The following is a 22,744-nucleotide window of genomic DNA, read 5'->3' as shown; positions in this document are numbered from 1 at the left end:
TGCAGTCCTATAATTATGAGTCAGGTTGTAAAAGTGCTCGCAGCACATATGACCTTTGGTTCCTGTCAATACACGTGATAGAAACATTATCAACATAATTTATTACCACATTATTGTTGATCACGTTGTCAGAAATTAAAAGACTGTGACAGAGATGAATTCATTCAACGATTGTTCTTTATTGAGGTGCAGCGTTCAGCACAGCCACACATCATGATGAAGTCTCGATATCTTGGCTCCAGTGCAAGTCACTGTATCTGTGCGTGTGTATGAGTGTGAGTGTCAGAGCTCAAGCTCAATCTTGACATCCATCTTGGCCTTGTACGGCTCCAGCAGGGGGCGGACTTCCTCAGACAGGAACCTGGTCACCTGGACGAGAGGATATAGAGGATGTATTACACACCATGAATAGTTCCAGACTTTTACAGACTCAAATTTTCAGAGAGGTCTTGGTAGATTTTCCAGACCATACTTGACATCTGAGTACAAACAGCGAGATGTTTATGTGAATAAATGGTTTGAAAACCCGACTATTAACCCGTTCAGTGCCTCGTAAAAGTATTCACGCCCCTCTTTTACATTAAAACCTGTAATTTAAATGGATTTATATTTGGATTTTCTTTTAATGGGTCGACACAAAATAGTCAAAACTGGTGAAGTGAAATGAGAAAAAAAATGTTTTACAAAATTCAGGGGAAAAAAAAAGTGGTGCATGCATATACAGACAGAATATTTTGTTCAAGAATGAGCTGTTATAGTATGTTTGTTTCTTTTTTGTTATTTTGAAATGAACTGAATTGTTATGAATTATCTGTGAACGCTGCAACTATCTGTTTTGGTGTCTTAACGTATAAACCCATGAGGGTTGGGCACTTTTAGGTGCATGACACGGGAATAAAAGAAACTAACTATAGACCAATTTTGGTCAAAGCAGTTGCGTGCGCATACTGGTGGTAGGCCTGTCGCGATAGGTTATAACTCGGTTAATTGCACGGTAAATTAAAAGGGAGACGGTAACTTTNCTGCAACTATCTGTTTTGGTGTCTTAACGTATAAACCCATGAGGGTTGGGCACTTTTAGGTGCATGACACGGGAATAAAAGAAACTAACTAACTATAGACCAATTTTGGTCAAAGCAGTTGCGTGCGCATACTGGTGGTAGGCCTGTCACGATAGGTTATAAGTCGGTTAATTGCACGGTAAATTAAAAGGGAGACGGTAACTTTTCCGGCCGTGATTAATTGCCATACTCATGCGTGTTTGTTTTCCTCGTCTCTCTCCACCAAAGAGACTGGACGACAAGAGCATTGCGTGTTTGTTTTCCTCGTCTCTCTCCACCAAAGAGACTGGACGACAAGAGCATTCACTGCCGTGCACCGTCTGGCAGCCAGGTGAGTTGGTTCATTAGTGTAATGAACGGGGGGAAAGCTTTTGTCATCGAGTGTCTTTGTCTCTGTGTGGGAGGCGGGGCTATGGGCTACACACACACACACAGTGCGATCTTTGGGAGGGGGAGACGAGGCGGAGAAAAACCAAACAGTTGAGCGTAAGAGAAAGACATGGAACTTGTTCCTAAACCAAATGCCACGGCCCCTGTGTGGGAGTGTTTTGGATTTAAACCAAATGACAGAGGGGAGCCCAGTAATTTGGACGAGCCGGTGTGCCGGGTTTGTTCTAAAACCATCTCAACAAAAAGAGCGAATACGACCAACTTAACTGCACACCTGAGAGTGAGAGACTGACAATCTATTTTTTTGTATTTATTTATTTATTTCCATATATTTTTACGTGTTATTTCGGATATTTAAATTTTCTTTTTTGCATTCATAAATATTCTTGTTAAATAAATGTCTTTTCTCATTAAAAGTGAGTACTTGCATCAATATGCCTTTATTATCATTATATAAGTTTAAAAAAGGGTCTAAAAACAGCAAAATTACAACAATAATAAAAATGGTCTTAAAAGCACAATATCGCAATAATTTCTGACGCAATTAGCAAAATTTGTTATCGTGACAGGCCTAACTGGTGGCAGAAAAACAGTGGACACTGGAGAGAAACAGTTGACATACCCGGAATAAAAACGTCTTCTTGTGTCGTTGGATGTCAGAACAGGAATACAGATTAAGATAACCTTCATTTTTATGGAAAACCGTTGCAGAAGATGCCGTAACAGAAAATAAATTTAATCGCTCCCCATGCTTCTTGCCTTGCTTTTGACAACATCCAGTTCACTGTGGAACACACTCTCACACAGCAGTAAACATTTTGGCTACGCTGACTGCCTGCTCCAAACACTCTGCTTATAGGACCAACCTATGTTTAGAAACTATATATTTTAGAAAGCGGAATGAGGGCAATTGTCTGGAAACAGATATTTTTACATACTCTCTATTCTTTTTTTTCATACCTGTCCAGACCTGGAAATTACTGAAATCAGATTCCATACCTTTCCAAACTCTGTAGGAACCCTGTCATATACAGATACTTAAAGCTGAGAGCTCTTGACATGGTAGAGGTGTGGTCAGGATGGTAGCTAGTATAAAGACGAGGGACTGCTGATGTACCTGCTGGGGAGCACGGCCGATAAAGGTCTTAGGGTCCAGTATGGCGTCCAGCTGCCCCAGAATGGGGGCAAAGTAGGGGTCTTTCTGAACTCTCTTCAGCAGGTCGTTATCACCGCCCTCCTGTTTGACCACAGCCGCTGCCTCCTGCGACAGAACACGAATCTTCTCGTGGCAGTCCTGAAGGAGTAAGACATGTTATTTAAAGCACAAGGGTCAGGACACAGTGGGCTGTTGTTACACACAATCAAAAATCAACACCAGTACCTGTCTGTTGCCTCCAGCCTTCACCATGGCCATAATGATGTTCTCTGTGGCCATGAAGGGCAGCTCGTGGCGGATGTGTCTCTCGATGACTTTGGGGTAGACCACCAGTCCCTCTGTGATGTTCTGCAGAGTGCTGAGGATGATGTCAGCCGTCAGGAAGGACTCGGGCAGGGAGATCCTCCTGTACATGGGTGGAATCAATAATTATTAGGAAGCGGGAGAGAAACACCTCTGCATGATCCAGTACCACATTTGTACCACTACACCTCTAATGACAAGCAACAACCTCTTATTAAAAAACTGAGTAACTCTAGGTTGACGCAAGCATGTCAGAATATCTCCCACATGCAGTGCATATGTGTGTCTGGGGTGCTGACCTGTTGGCGCTGTCGTCCAGCGTCCTCTCCAGCCACTGGACCGCCGCTGTCTGCAGAGGGTCGGCCATCAGTGCCACCAGATGTCGGGCCAAGCTGCAGCACCGCTCTGCACGCATGGGGTTCCTCTTGTAGGGCATGGCACTGGAACCTGGAGAGGAAAGACAACTTGATGCTGGTATAGTTTGTACAGATATCTGCATTACAAGATAACGTGTGGCAGAATGTGAATGTACCGATCTGCTCCTTCTCAAATGGCTCCTCAATCTCCTTCAGGTTGGCGAGCAGGCGGATGTCTGTACAGATCTGTAGAGGAGAGATCAAAGATGAGCTTTGACAAGTCTTTATGACAGCACGTGCAGGTTTCCATTTGTCACCACTAGATGGCAGCAGTTCTCTCTGAGTCTCCTGCAGCTTACCTTGTGGACAGTGGCTCCCAAACTGGCCAGGCTGGACAGACAGTCAATGTCCACCTTACGACTGTATGTCTGTCCAGTCACCAGGTAGGCTCTGTGTAGCATGAGAACAACATCAGGGCTCATGATAAAGCAAGTCTCCATAATCTGTTAAATAACACCACCTATACTGTGGTCGTGACATTTCACAGTTTACACAATAACTCTGCTACGAACTGTGCATCATCTCCACGTCTGCTTGTCTTGTGTTATTAAAGGGTGAGTTCAGTATATTTCAACCTGGACTGTATTTTCCCATGTTGTTGTGTCTAAGTGACGAATGGGAACAACAGTTTTTGAAACTGGTCCGGTATTTAGCAAGAGCACTGCAGCTGACAGCGGGAAAACAGGTCGATGTAACCACTGGGGACATGTTCACACCGTCAATTTACATCCACTATAAGTGCTTGTTTTGGCCACCGACAGGGTCAGACTGTTATAATAGGTGTCTGACACCATTATGGAAAGGATCCCTACAGAGAAAGACCTTGTTAAAGAGTAAGATCCTTTTTGTTAAACCAGAAACAGCCTTGAAACACCATTGTCAAACCCACCAGACTCCATTTAAAAAACACAGTAATTTTAGCGTGTACAGAGGCACCATATTGGGTGAATTAAGAGTTTGTTTCAACCCAATTAGAGTTGGTGATTTATAGAACAGTGGAGAGATGAACCAAGACGTTTTTATGAGTTTTATTTTGTTTCTGTCCACTCTGAATAAAGTGTGTTTAATGATGAAATTTTTTAAATGGAGTCTGGTGAGTTTGGCGATACCGATTTGGAGGCTGTTTCTAGTAAAACAAAAAGGGTCTTTCTCTTCAACAACAAACTCTCTCTGTCGGGATCCTTCCCATAATATTATGAGGCCCTTACAGAACAAATCTGAGCCTGTCAGTGGCAAAAACAAGCACTTTTAGCGGATGTACATTGAAGGTACGAACATGCCCCGAGTGGTTACACTGGAGCCTGTTACATTGCTGCTGTCTGCAGCACTCTTACTCTTTTCTAATCATATGTCTTCCATCATACTTACATAACAGATCTTATTCTACCAAATATTAGAAGCAGGAATTGTTCATTTTGTTTATTTAAATACAGAACTTACTTTTTGAAGCCCGCCATCTCCGTCACCATTCTGTCAAGCTCCTCCACCTGATGAAGGAAAATTATTAAAGTTGAGCACTGTTACATTTCTCATCCAGATGAAAAGGATACTTTGCACATCTATTTCCAAACAGGTACGTAGGAGAGGGACGAGCAGAACATAACTTGTAGAAAAATTCCCGCACAATGTCAAACAAAAATTATGATTATAATGATGCAACGTTTTGGTAACGAGACATTCGTCAGGCAAAACTGTTTGCTTGATCAATAATCTTGCTATATAATGACAAAAACTCTGTCTGTGTGTTTGTTCCAGGTTTTTCTCCTCACTGACTTGGTCAATCCATGTGAAATGTGGCACAGTGGTAGAGGGTCATGGGAGGATGCCAGTGAAGCAATATTACATCAATTGGCCAAAGGGGGGCGCTATAGTAACCGATTGAAATTGCAAACTTTGAACGAGCATATCTCATGCCCCGTATGTCGTAGAGACATGAAACTTTGCACAGAGATGCCTCTCCTCATGAGGAACACATTTGCCTCAAGAACCCATAACTTCCGCTTATATAGATTTTCCGCCATTTTGAATTTTTTGAAAAACACTTCAAATGGATCTCTTCCTAGGAAGTTTGAGCGATCTGCATGAAACTGGGTGAACATAATCTAGGGACCAATATCTAAAGTTCCCTCTTGGCAAAAGTTGGAAAACTTACTAAAACTGAGCTTCTATAAGGCAATGAATATTGCGGAGGGCGTGGCTCATCACATAAAGGTGTATAACATCTCAAGGGTTTCACCCATCACCACGCAACTTTGTAGGCATATGACCACACATAATCTGAGGGGACCCCCCTAAGTCATGGTATGGTATGCTGTACATAATCACGGAAACTGTCAGTGTGTCATTCTGTCAGTCAGTCATTCTGTCTGTCCCACGTTTTTCTACTCACTGACGCCAAAGCTACCAATGGGTATGGACTAGTCTAAATTAAAATCATTATTTTTGCAAGTCAGACAGTGTGCGGGAGTTTTTCTACAAGTTACATGTACAATCCACCATAATAAAATGCTTCTGGATGTTAAATCTCCTTCACTGTCTGCATGCAAATTTATCAATGATTTATACCTTCTCATGGTCCCCCTGGAAGAGCTGCAGGAAGCTGGCCTGGGTGCCAGTGGTCCCCTTGACCCCCCGGAAACGCAGGTCATCACGGGCTCGCTGCAAGTTCCGCATGTCCATAGTCAAGTCCTGCAGCCACAGACATGCTCGCTTTCCTACCGTGGTCAACTGGGCAGGCCTGCAGGCAGAGCAGGAGGAGGAGGAGGAGGAGAGGATATATGTTAACACTGCATGTACTTCATCAGGAAAGAAATTAAGGTAAGGAAACATTGCAAATAGGATGCATGTGGTGGGACACCCCTCAGCTGTATTCAGACTCACTGGTAGTGTGTGAAGCCGAGCGTGGGGAGGTCAGCGTACTTCTCTGCAAAGTTTGCCAGTCTGTCAATGACTCTGGCCAGCTGTGGGAAAAAGAACAAAAGGTTTCAGCGATGAATTATGACATAATACGCCGCTGTTATTCACGCACATACAACCCCCACGTGTTAAGCTTACTTCTGTTATCTATGTGTAGTGTGACAAAATACTGCAAATAATCTACCGTGGTAAATTATTTCTACATTGTTGACTTGTTACTGAACAGCTGAGGCTTGCCAAGAAAAAAAAGATCATATACCAATTTCATAGACGCACAACTGGATGGGTGTGCGTGTTTTCCGGGAAACAGCTGAGCCTCACCTTAGGCAAGAGAATGTCGAATCCATCACGCAGCATAATCAGATCCTGAGGAGGAAAAACAAAACCACTTAGAGAACTTTTGAAGAATATTTCTGCGAGCAGAGTTGGAGTTTTATCATCATCACCAGACACATGAGAGAAAATATGAGATGACTGGTCATGCAATCAAAAAAATGAACACAATGTCCGTGATAATTACAGTATTGTCTCCCACGTAGCAGGAGGTGGCACCGAGGTGGATGATGGGAGCAGCAGTGGGGCAGCAGTGTGCGAAGGTGTGGACATGAGCCATGACGTCGTGCCTGAGCTTACGTTCCTCCTCGGCTGCCATGGTGAAGTCAATGTCCACTTCATGGCTCTCCATCTCCTGAATCTGGGCGTCTGTGATGGGCAGACCCAAAGCCTGAGGAGGAGAACGGTGAAGACAACGAGACAGGTGAGAGGAGAGACACAGTGATGAAGGGAAGACATTGCGGCTAGGAATAAACGGTAGGTATATGACTCAGATGTTTCGGACAACACATCTGGTTCTCAATTGACTTATGGCTAAGTCCCGCCCTCAAATGCGATGAGCCAATCACAGTGTGTATAGCCATTCCCATACACTCGGACATTCTCTACCTTGACGTCCATTGAAATGCATTACAGAAAGTCAGTTTTGTTCGGTTTAATGAGCTTTTTGAAGTTTGAAAATGGTCAAACGGTGTGCATGGGGTACATGCAACTCTGACACAAGGTATCCTGAGAGGCTGGGCGACCAGGTGTATTTTTTACACTTTAAACCACATCTCAACCGAGAAAAGTGTCTCCTTTGGATAAAGTTGTGTGGTAACGTTAGACCACAACATCAACTCAACGTGAATAAGATTAACAATGATGTCTACATCTGTTCTAAGGTAAGTCAACATTGTGTTTGAGGCAACATATTGTCACTTTGCTGGAAAGAAATATAAAGTTATCTTTAACATCTCTAGCTAACGTTAGCTAAAGTTAGCCTAACGTTAGCTCCTAGCTGCGTTGTTCATCATGTCACCTTGTTTGCTGGGAGTTCATTAGCCTATTTTGTTCTAGTTTTGTACTTTGGTGATCGTACATCATTGTTAGCTGTTGTCCAAAGGGCTCTAGTTAAGCTAACGTTAACTTCTGGAGCTTAGCTTCATTAACTTATCTGTAATGGCAGAGATAACAAAGGTTGGCAAACGTTATGCTGAATGATTCAGTGTAAATACTGTAGCACCAAACTAACGGAGAGACACTCTTGGTAAAGATGGTAAAAAGGCCGTTATCCTTTTCTCATATTCTGAGCCAAAAACCTTAACTTCAGTGGCACTTTAACTTGTTGTCTTTGATGGTGACGGCAACCAGATGCGGTTCACAAGCGTACACTGTGACCTGTAAATTTTGGCTTGTAATTTAAGCTTTTCATCGACCTTCTCAACAATAAAATGATGAATATATCCCTCCAATGCGTAGTTTAGGCCCTTTTGGTTACTTCTCAATGACATCTGATCGTTATGTCCCCAAAAATCATCAATTGCCTCCTGTGAAATGCCGTGTACTGTGACACCTGCCATAGCGCCGGTCACTGAATGTTGATAGTTTGTCCGAGTGAGTGGAGGGGGGCGTGGCTTAGCCATAGGTCAATTCCCATCTTGATCCACCGAACTACACCCGCCAACTGTGTCACCACGCAGAGGGAAGCGTGCATCTATTCATGGACATGAGGCTCGTGCTCAAGACAGACGTGAACATTAATGGCGTCCACCTTACCTAAGATGTAACTAGATAGCTCAGTGATGCAGCAGTAGATGCACACTTCCTTCGGTGCCATGATACAATTGGTGGGTGTAGTTATGCAGAAAGGGATGGGACCAGTTAGGAACCGGATCTCAATTCCCATTTCCATTATATCAGTGGTTCCCGACTGGTGTGTCCTGGTCAAAAAGTGGGTCACATTCTGAATGGACCGCAAGTTTGTAAAAACACACTTTAAGTACAGTGGATTTACAGAACTTTTATTTTCCTGCTGTAGAGTGAGTGACTAACAGACAGCTACTTGATAGAGACAGCAAACTAGCTGGATGACATGGCCAAACACAAGTATGATACTGAATGGATTCATCTGTATGGACAACCTAAACTGATAAAAAGCACTACAGGTAAGAGGAAAAAGTATTTTTTATTATTCTGGAGTAAAATGTCCCTTTAAGATAAAAAAAAATCACGTCACTTGAAGATCTTTGAACAGTAGACAGACAGCCTGATGTGACATTAGTCATCCTTCTCTTGACAGGCATGTGCTCTCCTCGTGAGATCCTGATTAGATTGGAGTTTTTCTATCAGGATACAGCAGTCATATGATGGGACTACTTAATTGAGAAACTGAGCCCTGAATGTACTTCTCTCCCTCTATGTTACAACACAACAACGTCAAACCCTGCTGGGTCAAAGGTCAGACTGTGAGCAAGCAAATAGTGACCCAGCATAAGAAATGATAAAAAAAAAAACTACAAAGGCTACAGAAGCTATGCCAGGCTATTAACATGCAGCGTCTCATTGGGCGGTCTCCTGTTACTGTGACATTCTCTGCATGCTATTTTCATACACAAGCCACACAGCGGCAGCCACAGGCCTCACTAACTCTGCCCAGGCAAACTGTGGCAAAGCTTACCCCCGAAAAACACGTCAAAATACAGGAGAGCTAGAAAAGATGGACTCTGATCAGATCTGATTACTGTGTGGTCATGTGAGGTGATACATGTGAGACAGGATCCGTCACCAGTTAATCCCCCACATGCCCGTTTTTAATATACAAATGTACAATTCACTCTGAGGAATTAGTGTCTGAGCCTTTGTGATGCCTACAGGGTTACATTAATAGTTGTTCTGAAATCATCTGCAACTTCAAAATTCTGCTTGGTTAAATAATAATCATCTTTGACCCCGCTGTGCTGAACACGAGCTGAGGGATCCCATGGCTGTTTAGTTTGGGAGCTAAATGTCAGGATGTTTCAGAGGGTGTTTTCTAATGACCCCAGAAGCCATCAGTCATTACAGACTCACTCTGTGCAGCCAAACATCCTTTATAAACCCACAATCATTTAGTGTCAGTTCCAGAAGACCACAAGTTTCCAATGAAACCAAATACATGACACTGATTTATGAGGAAATATGAAATTATGCACAACGCATGTAGAATATTTCCATCTAATGGAGTGGGGCAGCAATAGAAAACATGGATTCTCTGGTTTTATAATTTGACATATGTATATAAGCTGATACAGGAAATATGAGTGAAAATGTCAACCTTAACTTTAACAACCTTAAAGTTATTTAAGCGGGAACAAATGGAGAAAACTGTGTGTAACATCAATGAAGAGTAGCTCAAACAGAGAAGAGTTGAGGTTTGTTGCAGTGACACAGTTGGCTTTTAACCAATGTTTTCTGTCTCTGGTTATCATAGAAAAGAGCCACAGACAAGGACAGAAAATCAGGGCAATATAACCTTTGTGCTTTTACCAGCCTCCATTTTAATGAACAGTCCACGGAAACAAGTACTATTTGGTATCCTGGAATACAAATCCAAAAGTCTGCAGAAGGGCTGCAGTGGTATACTGAGAAACCGGTATACCGAGGTATGGAATTTGTTGTTTATTATACCATTTACATTTCCTTATCTATGGTATTGAACTGAAATGTCTCAAGAAAAATAAGTGCAATTTTTTTTTCAGTATCTTTAAACATAGTCACAGTATTCATTGTTAATTAGAGAACTGTATCTTGGTCAGGGTGGAAACGCCCCTGACGCCTCTGAAGCCTCTAACATGAAGTAGGCAACACATTGTTTAACTTGCTCCTGAAACCTTGGAACCTTGGTTGTTTTGGTGCGCACCTGAGTGTGATTGCTGTGTTCACACCTGCCCAAACAAACTGCACTGAGGGGGCAAATGAACTTGAGTTCGATTGAACTGAACCAAACAGGGCAGGTTTAAAAGCATCCTTTGGGCCAATCCCAGTTCTCTTCCCTTAACCTTACCCCTTGGTTTCAAGTGCACTCGCCAGATAGATTCCCCTCAATGATGAAAGGGGTAGTGTAAATTAGCGTAACAGACGTGTTCACCTACGTCGCACGTATCGTCGACATAGGCTTCTTGCACGAAGAACTCTGTAGATATTCATGTCGGCCACATCGTGAATTAGCCATTTTCAAGCATCCATATTCTAACTCAACACTTACAGATAACAATGCATATGCAGAAAGATAACACATTCAGACATATTTTGGAACTTTTGCGTGCTTATTTGCGAAAATAGTACTTAAATTGTGCGATGGCTTTCTCATGGAGGCTGCCATCTTCCCGGAAAATGCACCTGTCTGGATAGTGTCACAATGCAACCTGGGAATTTCAATCTTCCCCTCAGTTGAGATGGGTTCGTAAGTATGCATCGCACGGCCCTTCAAATTAACCTCTCTAACGTATGCATCGCACGGCCCTTCAAATTAACCTCTCTAACTCCGCCAGGACGCCGACGTCCTCGCCCCTCGAGATATACCGTCTAGAAAGTGGGACCATAACTTTCACATTTCATAAGGCTTTATTTGGTGATATTTTATGTTGTTTCTGTGTCATAAACAACATCAGCTATCATAATCACACCTGATTTCAATACGGTACAATGTTAGAAGCTGGCTGAGTGTTGTTTGATCNTAACCTCTCTAACTCCGCCAGGACGCCGACGTCCTCGCCCCCCCCCTCTGTTAAATGGTATCTCCCAGGCGCACTACGTCATCAAACCATATGATGTTTGGTATTGCCGGATTCAGGAAGCATTTTCTCATTTTTCTTTTATTTATGATGTATTTCGCACCAGAGCAGCCTAAACACACAAAGTCAAAAATCGCGATGAGTGGTGACAAGTCATGTCATGCCGTTTTTCGATGGGAAAAGTTAAAGGATTACTCGCGATCTTATGTGGAGCCGTTAGCGGGGACTTAGCTGGTTTATAAAAAGGTAAGAGTCTCACTCCTACCACTATTTTTGGCTGAGATATACCGTCTAGAAAGTGGGACCATAACTTTCACATTTCATAAGGCTTTATTTGGTGATATTTTATGGTGTTTCTGTGTCATAAACAACATCAGCTATCATAATCACACCTGATTTCAATACGGTACAATGTTAGAAGCTGGCTGAGTGTTGTTTGATCACTGATAGTACTGTTTTGAAGCCGAGTGACCGACTTGTCTTTTGGAGCTCCGCCTGGATCTTTTCTTGGAAAAAACACTGTAGAATGGTCATACTTTGAGCAGTCTTCTTCAAATTTGAAACAAATGTTCATTGATAGTGTGCCTACAGCCCTACATGTCATTTACCTGCTCAGATGAAGCCACAGACAGTTATTCATCCTTAAATACATTTTTTATTTTATTTTAGGCAAAATCTTCAATTTTTTACGGAGTTCAAAGGCCCATTACTCTGTCTCTGTATCACCTATAGTGTTTCTGACACTTTCACAAGAAACTTCAGAGAGTTTTCTTTCTGGCAAGACATCATGCATGCATGTAGTCAGAGCGGTTCAGAAGCTACAGTCATTTTAATTTGGGTATGTCATTTTAGGTGTTTTTGCTATAAAATGGGGGTGGAGTGCAAGAGGTTTTAAGTAGGGATTTTAAGGGCTGACAGCACTTACCTAAAGTTTGGGACACCTTAGCCCTTCGCGGGAACGTGCAAAAACAAGGGCTAGGGCCAATTCTGAGGGGAAGTGTGAGTATTGGGATGGACCTTTAGTCTAGTCATCTAGTGGGCCGGATTGGACCCTTGGGTGGGCCGGTTCTGGCCCACGGGCCGTATGTTTGACACCCCTGCAATAGACCTTTAATTGCTAAAATTCATATTCATGAAATGCATGCATTAAAACTTACACATGGTTTCTGTGCAAACTACACCTATCAAAATTGAAAAGCCTTGAATCATGATAAAATAACCCCTCTCTACATTATATGTGGATTTTCTTTCTGCTTGTTGTATAGTACAAGTAGCAGACACACCTCTGCTTAGTTCAGGACCTGACAGCCATGCATAGCAGAGAGCTCTTAAAGGGGGTCCTCCTTAAAACTATATTTAGAGCAGGAAACTTAATATGGCTCCTGAAGGTCGCAAACTTCAGCTCATAAGACCTTAAGCATGAAAAAATTGTGTTTAGAAGCACAATAATTGCAAAGACACATGCTGTGTTTGCTGTAAAGCAGCTACACACCTTCTCAGCCTTGGCCAGGTAGATCCACAGCTTTCTCCAGGTTGTGAATTTCTTCCTGTCACTGAAGTTGTACGCCATTTCCTTGCTGGCATACCTGGACACCAGCGGTGAGCGGTACTTCATGAACTCGTCGGCTCCCTCCATGATTGTGAGACGAGGTTGTGTCTGCTTAAGCACAAGAGTCTGCCCTCCACCTTCAGCTACACACACTAGCTTCCCTGAGTAGCCGCGCCGACTTCAGCTTGTAGCATCACATGGGCAAAGAAGCGGGTTTTACGACAGTAGGAGTCGGCGTACGGCGTGAGGTAAGATCACGACGCTTGTGGCGGTGTACGGCAAAGAGGCGCCTGTACGTGACCGCCTAATTGCTGTTCAATTGTCTGTTTTAAACAGCTGCGACACAACAGAGTTGAAACAACGCTCCTGTGCGGGAAAGTACGTCAATAAAGAGACGCTACAAAATGTACCAATACGCTAATTGTTCATTTTTAAAGCTCATATTTTTTTTGATACTCTTTCTTACATGATTTAGCTCGGTTCCGTGAATGTATCTCGCCATACAGCGTGTAATTGATCTGTTAAGGAGCCAAGGATGAGCTCAGACATTCAGGATGACATATATGTAATGTTTCAGCCCAGCATCCCTCAGACATTACTCACACTACAGTGACAGTGCTTTGAGTTCAGTGCAATTAGATAACGTCTTGCAGTCATCTGCTATTTATGGGAGCTTTTATGTATTATGTAAGATGTAGCTGCATGTCTTATATCAATATTTAAATTTATTCATGCATTATACATACCCCCCCTGCCTCCCTCACAATGTTTCTGTGTCTGCAGGCATCATATAAATAGTAGTGTTTGTGCATGATGCAGCAGCTGGGGAATACATCCAGCTGTAAACAGAGAGAGAACACTGTGCTCCCTCTCTATCTCTCCCTCCCTCTCTGTCTATCCATCTTTCTATCTGTCCTCCTGACTGCAGTCTGCATACAGTGCCACACTCTTGCTGCTGCTGCTGCTGCTGCTGCTGCTGTGTGATACGGGCAAGTGGGAGGAACAGCTTCCTGTGTTTTGACTTAAAAAAAAGAAATGACGAGACATCTTCCTGGAGCTGCTGCAGCAGGGGTGGATTTGGCTTCCAGACTCCTGCATTGCACAATCTTTCCCCTCTGCTTGGACAGATAAATAAGACGGAGGAGACGGGGAGAAGCCACAGAGGAAAGGACAGGGAAGAGCCACAGTGGGGTGAGGGGGTGTGGAGGATAATAGATTACAAAAAAGGGGGAGAGAGAGGGGGAGAGGTTGAATGGCAAAGGAGGTATGAGGAGAGAAAGGGAGGCAGACACAGGGAACAGAGGATAGAGTGAGTTCCACTGCAGTAGAATGAGGGTGAGAGTGAAAGAGAGAGCCAAGAAGCATTTGAGCTGCCAGCCTTTCACACACCACTCAGGATCCGTCGCTTTCTGAAGGGGCACGAAGAGGAATCAACCGTGGAGGCGAGAAGGAGAAGGAGGAGGGGGGCAGAGGAGGAGGAAGCCAGAGGTTCTACACACAAGATGGCTGCTGTGTCCTCTGCCTCTGACACTGGTGAGTGGGCTTTCATCCTTTGCTGAACACCTTGTCCCCGCAGGTTCCCCCCTTCATCATCACCATCCATTCAGTCAGGCACAGCATCAGGCGTAATCCCTCAGAGCCATGTCATGTTGGGGCCATTCACAATGCTGGGAAACTGTTGCTTGAGTCAACTTCCTGTGTTTAGCAGCTCACATGGAAAGTGTCAGCAGCCGTGAGTAACGGGGTAAATCAATGAACTTCCCTCTCCTCCCTCTGTGTTCTCCCCTCTTGTCATCAGCACAGAGCGGCTGCTGCTCCTCTCTCCATCCTCCGAATATTCATATTCTTTCACAATGATTGATCAAAACATTCGTCCTCTTCATGCAACTTTCACTAAATCATATTCTGTCCACATGCCTTTCTTTTTGGAAGGAGTCCAAGGTTCCTCCTCTCTGACCCAATTTTTTCCAAAGGCTAAGGACAGAGGAAAACAAAGAGGAGGCATGCTGGGAGGAAGGTTAGGGGGAGAGAAGGGGGTAAGGACAAGAGGCAGTTAAGGAGAAGAGGTATAAGGTAACAAGGAGCTCAGATAAGAAGGGCGCAAAGAGGAAATCTGAGTGAGGAGAGGGATAGGGCTATATGTTGCAGTGGAAAGAATGAAGTTTCCTCATCTCCGGAAAGCACTTTGCGGACAAGGCAATCCTTCAGAGACAGAACAGAATAAAGGATTAGGATCATTTCCTCAGACGGCCAACTGCTTGGCTTCATGCAGCAGTCAGACAATCAAACTTAAATCCATCCTTGTGGGGAACCTCCTGTCTAATCTCTCTATGTCTCAACAGGGGACCCCAGGGGCCGCCACCCCCCTGAGCGCAGGCTGCTGATCCTTGGGGGGCCCCAGTCTGGAAAGACCTCCACAGCCAACAGCATCCTGGGCGACGAGGTCTTCGACGCTGGGACGGAGACGACTCACAGCAACGTGGGCCAGACGGAGATCTACGGCCGACGGGTCACTGTGGTGGACACGCCGCCATGGGCCATCCCCAACGACCCGGAGGACACCGGCGAAGCTGACAGCAGCGACAACGCCGCCGCAGAGTTGGACAACCCACAGCGGCCGGCGCCGAGCCTGGACAGCGAGGGGCCGTGCATGGGGGCCATTCTCTGCCCTCCTGGACCCCACGCCATCCTGCTGGTGGTGTCGGTCACCCAGCCCTTCACTGACATCGAGAGGAGGGCCGCGGAGGAGCAGCTGGGGGCGCTGGGTGGGGGGACCTGGAGGTACTCCATGGTGGTGTTTACCGGGGTGGACAAGCTGCCCAAGGGGGTCTTCATTGAGGAGCACATAGCGAACACTGGAGAGGCCCTGCAGTGGCTGGTGGAGAGATGTGGAAGCAGGTGTGATGTTTACCTCGCTCTTCTTTCTTTGAGTTCACAAAGGTCTGCTGTGGCGAGTCTCTGTTAGCACAAAACAATCACAAATATTGTGGTTGGAGAAAAAACCTCTGGGAGCAACTGGCAATATTTTGGGAGCTCTGAAGCAACTTGAGACCACTTCAGACAACATTTCAGCTAATCTCTTTAAACAGATATCTGCATATGAATTCACAGAAATTAGAAGAAAGATTTAAAAAACGGTAAATTGTCATCACACAATAGTCGATCCATTCTGAGACTGCATTTCAACCAATGCTTTCCTCTTATTTTGCTCTCCACATGAACTGTTCACCTGCAGACGATCAAATCCCACTCAAATGTGATTCGTCAATACCACTAAAAACAGAATCAGAACGCATCTGATAGCAAATTCTTATACAGTTGCCTTCAGATTCTGCATACAAAGTGGTGTAGTGGAGGGTGCCCGCAGATATACGGGGTATACCCTCCTCTTTTTCTAGCTGTTTACAGTATACCCACCTATCAGCCAAAAAGCCATTGGAATATATGGGAGGGTGTACCCACTACCTCCTCTGTAACCTATCCATCCACCTAGCAGTACACCCACCTCATTAACAACCACTACACCACTGTGCATCCAAATGCAGATCTGTTTTTAGAGTGATGTCACTTGAGTCAGTGTCAGCGGGTCTAATGTCTAAAAGTTTGAAAATGAAAAAAGTATCTTGGGTTGTGGAGAAAGAAGTGAGCTTACAAGACCTTTGTAGTCCGCTCAAAATCAAAGCAGCAGAGGTCGAGATATCCTGACTTTTAGTCCGCATTAATAACCTCAAGTTGCGGTACCCCTGATGACATCACTATGACATCACCAGGGTTTTTTTTTTTTTTTTAATGCTCCCTTCAGAGCCGCAGAATACATTAGGGACTGTACACATGCCACGTCTTTAACCGCCTGGAAAACACAAGGTCGGGCGCTGTGTGCGACTCTTGTGCCTATTCTGTGCCAACTTTCAAGGGCGTCAAGACAGATTGCATTTGAAGTTGCCAAGCAGCCATAACAAGCACCGTAGCATGGCCTACTTACATGACATCCTGAGTGCAGAGCTGATCGTCTTCCAGGCGTTGTTTATTAAGTGTGTAAGTGTATTTACCACAGATTGATATTTACGGAAGAAGCGAAAGATGTCTGACGACTGTGATTGGTCGTTCCCCAGCACGTAACATGTGGTGCATGTTGCTGCATTCCATAAGTTGAACTCAGGCGCTCAGAAACGCGTGTGCAACGCTCTGGTGTTTAAGCGCAGTTGCCCTGCATCTACATTGAAAAAAAGAATCTGAGGGCACAAAGAAACGCGGCATGTGTACGTCTCCTTCCACAACATGACTCATCATGATGACTAAAGTGAACTATATCTGGAAATTGGTGGAGTGTTCCTTTAAAATGTTTTTTCCCTCACCTGCAGGTACCACGCTTTTGATAACACTCGGAAAGACACAGAAGACAACACGCAGGTCCCCGAGCTCATGGAGAAGGTGGAGGAAATGATCACTGACAACCAAGGTTTGTTTTTCATACTATGATCACTGCATTTCTCCTGTGCTGTGATAAAGCAAATAAGCATCCCCTCTGCACTCTATATATTAATAATCACTGCATTATTAATCAACACACCAGTTGTGTTATAGACCTGATTGAAGACAGTGAATAATTCATTGTCACTGTCACGCAGGCTGGTACTTTGAAGTGAATGAGTTGATTTTACTGGAGGAGGAGCAGGCCAGGAGAGCTCTGGAGGAGGAGAGGATGAGGATGGAGGAGCACGCCAGACAGAGGGAGCAGATGATTGGAGGGCCTCCCAGAGGTATGAGGGGACTGTGTGTTTGTGTCACTGTGTGTTAGAGTGTGTGTAGGTGAGTGAGTCATGCGTTGAAGGAGAGAGATGAGTGCATATGTGTCATAATGCTGCTCCAGAGGAAACTGCAGAATTGTTGTTCTAGGAAACAGCTTACTCATCCTAGGCAATCAATATTGTTTTTCTTTGTCTGTGTTTTAATCTTAATGGTGTCTCATTCTCTCACACTCGTCCTTTGTCTGTCTTTCATGGTTTTCAGAGTTGAGACTGCTCCTGTTAGGCTGGAAGGGTGTTGGGAAGAGCTCAGTGGGGAACTCCATCCTGGGTCGTCGGTACTTTGAGTCAGGCCAGGAGACAGAGCTGTGCCTCAGGAGGCAGGCGCTTGTGTCCGGCCGTCGGATCACAATTGTCGACACCCCAGGCTGGGATTGGTTCTCAGTGAGGCGGACCCCGAAGCGTATCCGCCAGGAGTCCCAGCGCGGGGCTGCCCTCCTGCGACCTGGACCCCATACCCTGCTGCTGGTCCTCCCCGTCGTGTCGTCCCTCACCGCCAGGAAGAGGCGGACACTCCTGGCCCACATAGAGACTCTGTTTGGGGACAGCGCGTGCCTCCACACCATGGTGCTGTTCAGCTGTGGTGATTGGCTGGGCCGCACGCCCATCGAGGAGCACATCCTTAGAGGAGGGAGGGAGCTGCAAAGACTACTGGAATACTGTGGGAACTATTACCACGTCCTAGACAGTAAGACTCCTGGCAAGGACAGGAGTGTGTCAGTCCTACTGGATAAGATAGAGGAGATGATCAGAGAGAACGGGGACAAGGCCTTCCTCCCCATACAGACCGAGTGGTGTAAGTCACACAGCTTTACTTTCATATATAGTCTGCAAAGTTAAAGGTCCAGTGTGTAGAAGTGAAGGGCATCTATTGGTAGAAATGGAATATAATATTCATAACTATGTTTTTTATTAGTTTATAATCACCTGAAAATAACAATCATTGTGTTTTTGTTACCTCAGAATGAGCTGTTTATATCTACTTATGGAGTAGCTCCTCTCCAAGACATGTTGTTACTGTGGGCCAGAATGGACAAATCAAACTCTAAATAGGGCCATTCGTGTTTTCATGTTTTCACATCTGCCAACTTAGTTCTCGTACAAGTTTCAGTTCTGCAACCTCACCGCAAAATGCCACCACATCCTGCACACTAGACCTTTAAAAACTTTAGTCTTCACCCTCAAAATCAAGAACACATATTTCTCCTCTTACCTGTAGAGATGTCTGCCTTCTCTCGGCACTCAGCTTGGGGTGCTCAAAGTGCCAAAAAATACATCTTAAAAACTTAACAGCAATGTCTCTTTCCAGAAATCACAACCCAGGTACTTAAGATAATCCACAAACCTTGCTGTGAGTAGTTTTATGTAGGAACTATTTTCTTTATACCAAACTACGCCCGACAAACGTATCACCGAGATGTAAATATTAATGGCGTCCTCCTCAGCTGAGCTGTAACATTAGTTAGCACACAAGTGTATGAGTAGTTGGCTGGTGCCGTATGAGGAACCATTTCCTTTCTACTGAACTACACCCACCAACCATATCACTGTGCAGAACAGGCTGTTCTCATGCATTTTTGGTACATGTACCCACAAAAATAATACACCACGATTCATATATAACCCATGTAATCGGGAAGGTTGCAGTCATGTGGAAAGAGTAGTATAAAGACCGAAAAGTCTGTGTAAGGACGCAAAATAGGGTGGTGGATGGGTCAAACTACACAGGACTTTCCCCTAAGAGACCTGTGTTTGTAACTAAAGTATTTTAAGGTACGTCGTCACCGTGTTTCTTTTCCTAAACCTAACCTACATTGATTTACGTTAAGTATTTAGCTTCATTCGTGAGGCACTTATTTGTTATATGAGGATGCAGTGCAGAGAAGGAAGAGTGCATCTACTCATCGACAATTGGCTTGTGGTTGTGACGAGATGTGCGAGATGTAAACATTAATGCCGTCCTCCTCAGTTGAGCTGTAACGTTAGCTAGTTCAGTGGTGCTAGGTGAGCTAGCAGTAGATGCACGTTTCCTTCTGCGCAGTGATACAGTTGATGGGTGTCGTTTGGTAAAAAGAAAATAGTTTCTACATGAAACTGCTCACAACAAGGTCTGCAGATTATCTTGAGTAACCAGGTCATGATTTATGGAAAGAGACACTGATGTTGAGTTTTTTCAAATGTTTGGCGCTTTGAGCACCACAAGCTGAGTGCCATCTAGTTCCATTATATTAGCGAGAGGGCCAACACGGTTACTCACACCAAAACAATCTAGACTGATAAATAGCACTACAGGTAAGAGGGAAAATATGTATTTCAGAGTTAAGGGTGAACTCGTCCTTGAAGTTTGTGTGTCTAACCACTGAAATATTATATTATACATCTGTCTAATATGCCTGTGTTGTGTCTGACAGTGAGCGAGGAGAGCTCTTACTCCTCCGACAACACCGAGCCCGAGGACGACTGTCGAGGATGCCAGCTGCAGTGACACCACCGCACTAAAAAGGGATGTGGTCCAGCTTTTTATCCTCATTCTGAGTCTTCGACAGGCCCAAACACCACCTCACGTAACTTAAACCTCATCTTGATATCCCAGCTCCAACTCCGAGGAGTCTTTGGGGAAACAAACGGCTCGGACTGGGCGAGTCTCGACATGAGTAGCTCTTTGTTAAAAAGACCAAACTGATCGCTGAGCAAAACCTCGAGCTGGACTGAAAGTGCAAAGACACTCTCCTCAAACCAAAAGAGGAGGAGAAATATTCTGCTTCTGCTTCAAGGGACCAGAGCTCGATCCCTGTTTGTGAGCATGTACACAACTGCTGCTAAAGAGACCCTGTTTGAACACTGCAGAGTACAGAATTACTCATCATCGTTACTATGTTTTCAGACCACACTGATACAAGTATAAAAAATGAAAATCAAAAGAGGACAATATTTAATCAGATTTGATGGTAGGACTCATGTCTGCAGAACCTTTGTCACTTTTGGTTACTGGAAGACTAAGAGTATGTGTGACTTGTACCACAAATTGGGACTGGATTTTACTATATAGTCATCCCCTTCTACATCAAGTGCCATTTCTGTCATTTTCTTTGAATCAGTTTGAACCAAATGGGGATTGAACCAATCCAAAATGTGAAAAATGCAGCAAACATAGTGATGTGTACTGGAATCTGTGCACACACATGTCCAAAAAAAAAAAGCTTGAGTTACTTGTGCACTCCCGTATCATGACAGTACACATTCAGACATGAGTGATATTAAAATTCTCGTCATAAACATTTGATTCGTTTCAGCTCAGGGAGTCGGGGCCGAATTGCTTCCTCCGGGGCAAATCTGGTACATTTACAGAAATGCTGATTAATGCTGATTGCTAAACTGCAGAGTCGCATATTAATTCAGAGTGGAGGGTTGTTGGGGGTTTTTTTATGGGAGGATTTGCTTCAGTTTGCTGGAAGTGAGTTTGCACTTTGCTTGTGATTGGTTCCTTTGGTTCTCCTGTGCTGAAAATTGAATCCATCCCCGGCAGTAAATACAGTCACAACGAGCCCACCTCTGCTGTAGCATCCGTGCTCACCTGGAGCGTGAACAGTTACAGGCCGTATTGAAACTGTGTGCAGTCTCAGATCCCTGCGGAGCAGCTCAGGCTGGCTCGCCGTTTTCATGCATCCAGTGCATTTATTTATCGACAAGGTAGATTCAGCTACGTGCCTCAGCATCAAAGCGTGAGAGTGGGAGTACTGTGCAGCCCTGCGGCAGGGCAGTATCCTATAGGCTACATCAAGCTTTCGCATGCTACTGAAACAACATAACCTCATGAACCATGGGAGCTCACTCACATAGGGCTTTTACTACCTTTTCTACATCAGTGAGACATCTGTATCTGACATCAGCTGCGATGTTTTTCAAAAGATTAAAATATATATACTCAGCTCTGAGAGGCATGTTAAGACGACGCATGCAGATAAACGAGTGCCTATAGAGCTGAAGGCAACCTCACTTCTTACTCCTCTGACTCTTGCTTGAGAAAGCCTATGTGAACCTCTGGTAACGACATCACATCCGTCTACCTTTTACGACTGCAAAAAAAAGATAAAGTGTACAAAAAAAAATCACACTCTGAAAGGTACGAATAAAAGCATATATGATATATGTGACCGACACCACTGCCATGCTGTAAAATCTTATTTTCTACAAATGATGTAGCCTATAAAAGAAACCCTGACACTGCGTCCCCTCTGCTTTACCGCCTCTGTGCTTCATCTAGTGACGTAGGCTACCGCAGCACTTTGTGTGACGAGCATGACTTTACAATTTGATATGAGGATGTTTCAAACATTCATTTGGAGTCTTAGAGTCCCACCTCACCTGTGAATATATTGTATAAGTCGTGTATATTTACAGTGTAAGACATGTTGCGTTGTAACGCTTTTAGCGGAGCATTTTGCACTGTGTAAGTTCGACCACTTTACCGTGGCCAAAGTGATGTTACTTCCTGTGTGGTCCTTCCTAAATGGTGATTGCATCATCAGTACTTTGCTCATCCTCAGACAACAATAAAAGATATGGATATATTGTTGTGTATTTTTGGCTTTCATCTTATTATTTAACTATTCTTTTTATGTGTTGTGTGCTTTGTTCCAACTGACAGACTCAAGTACTGTACTTAAGTACAAATTTGAGTGTTTCCATTTTATTCAACTTTTTATTTCTACTCCACTATAGACCTATTTGTCTGACAGCTTGATTTACTTTTCCATCCCCGTCCTGAAGCAGTGACACCATGTATCTCCAGATGTGTTGACTTTGAATGTTTGTGATAAGTGAATGACGAAGTGTTCCTTTATAGGTTGAGAAAATTCTCCTACTTCTTAAAGGGACAGTTCACCCCAAAATCAAAATACATATTTCTCCCTCTTACCTCTAGTGCTGTTTATTAATCTAGATTGTTTCGGTGTGAGTTGCAGAGTGTTGGAGATATCAGCCGTAGAGATGTCTGCCTTCTTTCCAATATAATGGAACTAAATGGCACTCAGCTTGTGGTGCTCAAAGTGCCAAAAAAGT

At 44.1% G+C, this 22,744-nt stretch overlaps 2 protein-coding genes across 2 annotated transcripts; one reads left to right on the top strand and one right to left on the bottom strand.

The window, feature by feature from the left end:
* Positions 1 to 159: 159 nt before the first annotated feature.
* Positions 160 to 13,075, bottom strand: adsl (adenylosuccinate lyase). Its single transcript, XM_050069232.1, has 12 exons — positions 12,822 to 13,075; positions 6,763 to 6,966; positions 6,564 to 6,608; positions 6,207 to 6,286; positions 5,892 to 6,063; positions 4,767 to 4,813; positions 3,626 to 3,716; positions 3,443 to 3,512; positions 3,210 to 3,357; positions 2,833 to 3,013; positions 2,569 to 2,745; positions 160 to 369 (listed from the first exon to the last, which is right to left on the bottom strand). Exons 1-12 carry the CDS (start codon positions 12,963 to 12,965, stop codon positions 283 to 285), a joined length of 1,446 nt encoding a protein of 481 aa, XP_049925189.1. The 5' UTR covers positions 12,966 to 13,075; the 3' UTR covers positions 160 to 282.
* si:dkey-110g7.8 (GTPase IMAP family member 8) lies at positions 10,099 to 22,254 on the top strand. The gene is made up of 7 exons (XM_050069230.1): positions 10,099 to 10,198; positions 13,807 to 14,411; positions 15,221 to 15,776; positions 17,240 to 17,337; positions 17,507 to 17,638; positions 17,889 to 18,479; positions 20,095 to 22,254. The coding sequence occupies exons 2-7, from the start codon at positions 14,381 to 14,383 to the stop codon at positions 20,166 to 20,168; spliced, it is 1,482 nt and encodes a 493-aa protein (XP_049925187.1). The 5' UTR covers positions 10,099 to 10,198; positions 13,807 to 14,380; the 3' UTR covers positions 20,169 to 22,254.
* Positions 22,255 to 22,744: the final 490 nt, after the last annotated feature.

Source organism: Epinephelus moara, chromosome 18 (assembly GCF_006386435.1).
Source record: "Epinephelus moara isolate mb chromosome 18, YSFRI_EMoa_1.0, whole genome shotgun sequence".
Taxonomy (NCBI): domain Eukaryota; kingdom Metazoa; phylum Chordata; class Actinopteri; order Perciformes; family Serranidae; genus Epinephelus; species Epinephelus moara.
The sequence above is the reverse complement of the archived record's forward strand: the minus strand, read 5'-3'. Positions and strand labels throughout refer to the sequence as shown.

Excerpts from the sequence above, each read along its gene's own strand:
- adsl (XM_050069232.1), bottom strand. The coding sequence starts at position 12,965 with ATGGAGGGAGCCGACGAGTTCATGAAGTACCGCTCACCGCTGGTGTCC. Across the intron at positions 6,064-6,206 it reads CTCGGCTTCACACACTACCA|GCCTGCCCAGTTGACCACGG; the intron begins GTGAGTCTGAAT and ends CTCTGCCTGCAG. Across the intron at positions 3,358-3,442 it reads ATTTGAGAAGGAGCAGATCG|GTTCCAGTGCCATGCCCTAC; the intron begins GTACATTCACAT and ends TTTCCTCTCCAG.
- si:dkey-110g7.8 (XM_050069230.1), top strand. The coding sequence starts at position 14,381 with ATGGCTGCTGTGTCCTCTGCCTCTGACACTG. Across the intron at positions 17,639-17,888 it reads GATTGGAGGGCCTCCCAGAG|AGTTGAGACTGCTCCTGTTA; the intron begins GTATGAGGGGAC and ends CATGGTTTTCAG. Across the intron at positions 18,480-20,094 it reads CCCCATACAGACCGAGTGGT|TGAGCGAGGAGAGCTCTTAC; the intron begins GTAAGTCACACA and ends TGTGTCTGACAG.